This window comes from Triticum aestivum, chromosome 3D (genome assembly GCF_018294505.1).
Source record: "Triticum aestivum cultivar Chinese Spring chromosome 3D, IWGSC CS RefSeq v2.1, whole genome shotgun sequence".
Taxonomy (NCBI): Eukaryota; Viridiplantae; Streptophyta; class Magnoliopsida; order Poales; family Poaceae; genus Triticum; species Triticum aestivum.
Window position 1 is genome coordinate 2,195,560 of NC_057802.1, and position 5,289 is coordinate 2,200,848.

General features: G+C 47.7%; 1 protein-coding gene across 3 annotated transcripts; it reads left to right on the top strand.

The window, feature by feature from the left end:
• The first annotated feature begins 1,393 nt into the window (after nt 1–1,393).
• LOC123073578 (uncharacterized) lies at nt 1,394–4,502 on the top strand. Of its 3 annotated transcripts, XM_044496662.1 has the most exons (6): nt 1,394–1,517; nt 1,600–1,824; nt 1,996–2,228; nt 2,326–2,852; nt 3,415–3,789; nt 3,989–4,502. In XM_044496662.1, the coding sequence occupies exons 1-4, from the start codon at nt 1,453–1,455 to the stop codon at nt 2,343–2,345; spliced, it is 543 nt and encodes a 180-aa protein (XP_044352597.1). In that variant the 5' UTR covers nt 1,394–1,452; the 3' UTR covers nt 2,346–2,852; nt 3,415–3,789; nt 3,989–4,502. The 3 variants fall into 3 exon arrangements, 2 of the variants coding, with proteins under 2 accessions (XP_044352597.1, XP_044352596.1); XR_006435694.1 differs by lacking the exon at nt 1,996–2,228; XM_044496661.1 differs by having other exon boundaries at nt 1,996–2,852; nt 3,415–4,502.
• The last annotated feature ends 787 nt before the right edge of the window (nt 4,503–5,289 follow it).

Genomic DNA, 5,289 nt, shown 5'->3' on the forward strand with positions numbered 1-5,289 from the left:
TGGCATTGAAAAAAATGTTTGTGACATTTGAAAATCATCCACTCATTTTGCATTTCAAAAGCATGTATTTGACATTTCAAAAACGAACAGTGTGTATAAAATTAATCATGCAATTCAAAAACAATGTTTCGTAAATTTTAAAAATTGTACGATTCATTTTTGTAAATATTCATGTGTTTTAGAAAATGTTCCTGAAATTTTTAGAAAACAATTATGCAAATGTAGAAAAATGTTGTGTAGTTTAAAATAATGATTCTTATCATACAAACAATGTTTCAGCATTTATTTGAAATATGTTTAACATGTATCTGATTCTTTTAATATGTATTTGAACAAAATTGTAATCATGTATTTGAGAAATGTTAAAGTTATATAATAATGTTTGAATGTATACAAAAATTATACAATGTACATGTAAAACATAAATAGACATAAAAAATGGTAATCATGTATTTGAAAAAAATGTTAATGCTGCACAATACAAGGAGGGGCAGTGGGTCCGACAGCAAGATTGATGAAGTTATATGAGCGGTGGCTTATTAAGTATGGTTTGGGCCACCTTCGACCCGTCGTATTTTTCTGTTTTATGGAATCAGCACCGGGGGAGAGGGATTGTGTGGAAGACGTACGCCCCACCTGAATTTACCCAAAGAGACTGTCAGCAGCCCAAATCCTCAATACAGAGGGTTACAAGTTAGTGGAGGGGTTAAGGGGGTACATGCAAGAATATTGAAGGCCTAAGGAAAGCATGAAATGCTTCCAGTCTAGCACGGCCCCTCAATGGTCACGATTGAGCCGGAACGCCCAGTTTGAGAAGCCAGACACAACAACTACAATGACTCGGTTGATGGAGGGTCGCACCGCACAGGAGACGCCCTGGTAGCGGTGATTCCAGATTCTCCACATCAGGATAAGGTGCACCGTGCTCCAGAGGTTGTCTGGTCCGGCGGAGGTGGAGAGAGCTCCCATATCAAGCCGCCGGAGAGGTTTGTAGGAAGGCCAAGCACAAACCAGAGGAGGCGACCTGCATCAGTGAAACAATAGATGATCCGTGGTCTATTATGATCATACTATAACTATAGAGAGTGGCGATGGCGCGGACGAGCTCGCGCGCTCCTGGCAGCAGGACCAATGAGAGAGCGACGTGTTTCGTACTGCATTAACTGCGAGCGTACGCGTACATCGCCGGTAGATACGGCCGCTAAGGGCGCGACGAGACGGAGACGTCCAGCTTGACGGGAACAAATCGGTCCATGGTAGTGATGTTCCGTTGGTACGGGTTCGTGCCTACTGCACATAACGATGTCCGTGTGGTGCTTCCGTTACCGAAACGGCGCGTGCGGAATGGGTAAGTGATTATTATGAGGTGGGCCCGTTTTCAACCGACCGCCGCTGAAAAGTAAAAACAGATCTCTCTTCTCCCCTTCGACCGCCTCCTGATACGAGAAGGCCATGGATATGAAGATCGCGACTACCGGCAACGAAGAAGTAGACTTCTTGTCGGATCCAATGGACAGGTACAGATTGCCAAACCCCCCCCCCCCCCCCCCCCCCCCCCTCCCGGAATGTACTTAAGTGTGCTGCTTGTTTTTTTAACAGATTTCCCCTGCCGGATCTGGCCGGCGAAGATCTGGTGCTCGCCCATGGCAGAAGCCAAGCTGTAGTATGCGAACCTGCTGAATCCAACATTGGCGAAGCGGGGGACGCCGTACTAGCAGTGGAAAATGACTTGAACAGCACATGTCAGGGGATTGCCCTCTCTGCGCCAGCCTCCGAGCAATCTACGGGGAAAGACGACCCTCAAGCCCCTGCCTGGGCGAGGAGGTATGGATCTACTGCATTGTTTTCTCAGGCAAAAAATCATTGTATCTTCTTACACAACGCGAACCCTGTTTACCGTATCGCCTGTTAGCCTGCTGCAGCAGCCGTCCCATGATATGTAGTCGATAAGGAATTAAAACATGAAGCTGAAACACATGAATGTCCATAATGCAGAATCCGTGTTGAGAGGAGTGCGCTGGAACTAACAATACGAAGCTATGCAGAAAAGAAAACTGAAACTGTCATAGTTCCTGCTATGGGAGGCAGTTTTGATACGCTTGGGGAAGCTTATGATTACTACAATCTATATTCATGGGAGGTTGGGCTTGGTATAAGATATGGGAAGAAACCTCTAAATGTCGAAAGAACAAAATGCATGCAGGAGATAGTTTGTGGCTGCTCCGAAAGTACTCGTTTCATTTTCACTTGCACATATCTCTGCCTAGGTGGCAATGCATAATTGCGAAATTCATAAACGTGAGACTCTTGTTCTGATGATTTCAGGGAATTCCAAAGAAGGGTAACAAACGAACATGCCGATGCAGATGCCCCGCAATGATACGATTGCTCCGGTCATCTGACAATGGCTGGTACATAACCTACTACAGATCAGATCACAACCATGCTCTGACTGAAAGATGTGGGGAGAAAGTGTAGTGGCCTTCCCACAAACATATCGATATATACACATGGGATGTCATTAAGCAACTCCGTGAAAATAACATCAGTGTCGGGAAAGTTTACAATATAATTGGTAGCTTCTTCGGGTCAATGACCAATATACCATTCACCAAAAGAGCTCTCCGAGGTTTGTGTGGAAAGATGAGTCGAGAACAAGCCGATAATGATGTGAAAAAGACAATGGATGTTTTTGCAGAGTTGGGAGCAAAAGATTCAGGCTTGTACTACAGGGTGCAACCTGATGTTTTTGCAGAGTTGGGAGCAAAAGATTCAGAGTTGAGCTTGACGGCGGCCGATTCACAGCTATCAACAGGAAAAGATGACCCGCAAGCCCCCGGGTGGACAAAAAGGTAACCTCTTTTCGTCTTGTGCATGCTCAGCTCTGAAACTAGTGGGCTACTACATATCTGAAAATTTTAGAACTCTGAAAGTAAAGATGTACTTCCATGGTGCTCGCTTGTGAAAACTGGATTCGTCAGACAAAAGTTGTATTTGGTCATGCTCGAGTATAAAAGTAGAAATCTAAGATATGTATGAACGTTTTAGATCTCTGAATGTAAAATTGTACTTCCATGTTCCTCCCTTTTCAACATTGCATGCCCCCATAAAAAAGAATGCACCACTTTACGGTCAATTGTATTTCATTCTTAATGATTTAAAAACTCTTGAAGTAACGCTGTTCTTCCATGTTACTCGCTTATCAACATTTACATCCTGCTGAAAAGAAGACAAACCTCCGTTTGTCTTTGAACATGCACAACTCTGAAACTAGTATGGTAAGACATATCTGAATAATGTAAATGTCTGACACTAAAACTGCACTCCCATGTTGCTCACTTGTGAACATTGCATTTTTCTGAAAACATAGTGGGACCGTTTACAATCAGAATTAATTCGTTCTTAATAATGCAGGGTTCGTATTGGACAAGCCCCTATCGAGCATGCACCTTGTGCTGGAAGAGTGTGTGCCCTTGAAAAAACATTAAGTGGATATGCAGAGAACAAAACTGATACCATTGTGGTATCAGTTGTTGGATACAACTTCGATTCATTGGGAGAAGCATACGACTTCTACAATCTATATCCGTGGGAAATTGGTTTCGGAATAAGATACGGAAAAAGCAGACTCAACGTCGAGAGAACCAAATGTATGCAAGAGATAGTGCGTGGATTCTCGGTGAGTGGAAATTAAATTCATTATCTCATTCGTTGGAATTGCCCTGCCGCGCCAACCTCGAAGCAATTTACAGGCAAAGACGACCCTCAAGCCTTTGGCTGGACAAAAAGGTATAGCACTCTGCGATTGTGCTTGTAGATCGAACATAGCTTAAATTTGAGGGATATGTGCAAATTTGCTCTTCTGAAGATAGTTGAACAATGTTGGTCATCTCAGTAGATAATGCAGAGCGTGTGCAAGTGTTCATAGCATGTACTTTCTGAACGCATTAAACCATGTTTCTGAATTACATAGTTCTGAATAATGCAGTGTCCGAGTCGGGCATGCACCCGATGACCACCCCCCATGTGCTGCCAGGATGAGTGCCCTAGAACATTAAGAAGATATGCAGAAAAGAAAACTGAGACAGTCTGGTTTATCAGCAGTACCTTCTTCAGAAAAAATAACCATCCCTGTGCAGTCTGATTTAATTCACTCTGAATGCCGCATTGTTCGTATCGGCCGGGCACCTATCGAGCGTGCATCCTGCCCTGGTAGAGTATGTGCTTGAAAAAACATTGAGAGGATACGCACAGAAGAAAATTGATACCGCCGTAGTATCTACTGTCGGAAGCAGCTTTGATTCGTCGGGAGAGGCATACGACTACTACAATCTATATTCATGGGAGGTTGGATTCGGAATAAGATATGGAAAGAGCAGGCTCAACGTCGAGAGAACCAAATGTATGTAGGAGATAGTATGTGGATACTCGGTTAGTGCTAATTAAATTCGTTGTCTCGTTCAGATTATTTTTTGATGAAAATGCATTGAAAATTTGGTGATGATCACTACTGGAATCAGCTAATTTGCCATCTGCCAGCTCTTTGCCGTCCGCTAGCTGACGGCAAAGAAGCTCTTTGCCATCAGCTACACATAAACAGACGGCAAAGAAAAGGCTGACGGCAAAGAAGCTCTTTGCCATCCGCCAGCTCTTTGCCGTCTGCCAGCGGACGGCAAGAGTGTGGTGGCCCCCACCCCCCGCTCGTTTGAAAAATCCTAACGGCCCACCTCTTTGCCGTCCGCTAGCAGACGGCAAAGAGGCAGAAAGGCGGACGGCAAAGGCTGGCGGACGGCAAAGAGGGCACTTGCCTAACGGCAGGTACCCCCGCCCGTTACTCACTTCATCCTCGCCTCGCCCTTCTCCTCCCACCCCCCGCCGCCGCCGCCCGCCGCCCGCCGCCGCCCCGTCGCCCCGCCGCCCCGGCTCCCCGCCGCCCCCCCCGCCCCGGCCCCCGCCGCCCCGCGCCCCACCGCCGCCCCGCGCCCCACCGCCGCCACGGCCCCGCGCCGCCTCCTCCACCGCCCCGCCCCGCCCCCCGCCCCCCATCCCCCCCGCCGCCCCGGCCCCTCGCCGGCCGGGCCCCGACGCCCCGCCTCCTCCACCGCCCCGCCCCGCCCCCCCGCCGGCCGGGCCCCCGCCGCCCCGCCTCCTCCACCGCCCGCCCGGCCCTCCGTCGCCGGCCCCGCCCCGGCCCTCCGTCGCCGGCCCCGCCCCGGCCCTCCCCCACAGTGAGCCCCTCCTCCCTTTTTTTTTCTGTTTTTTTGTTTTTTTTCTGTTTTTTGTTTTTTC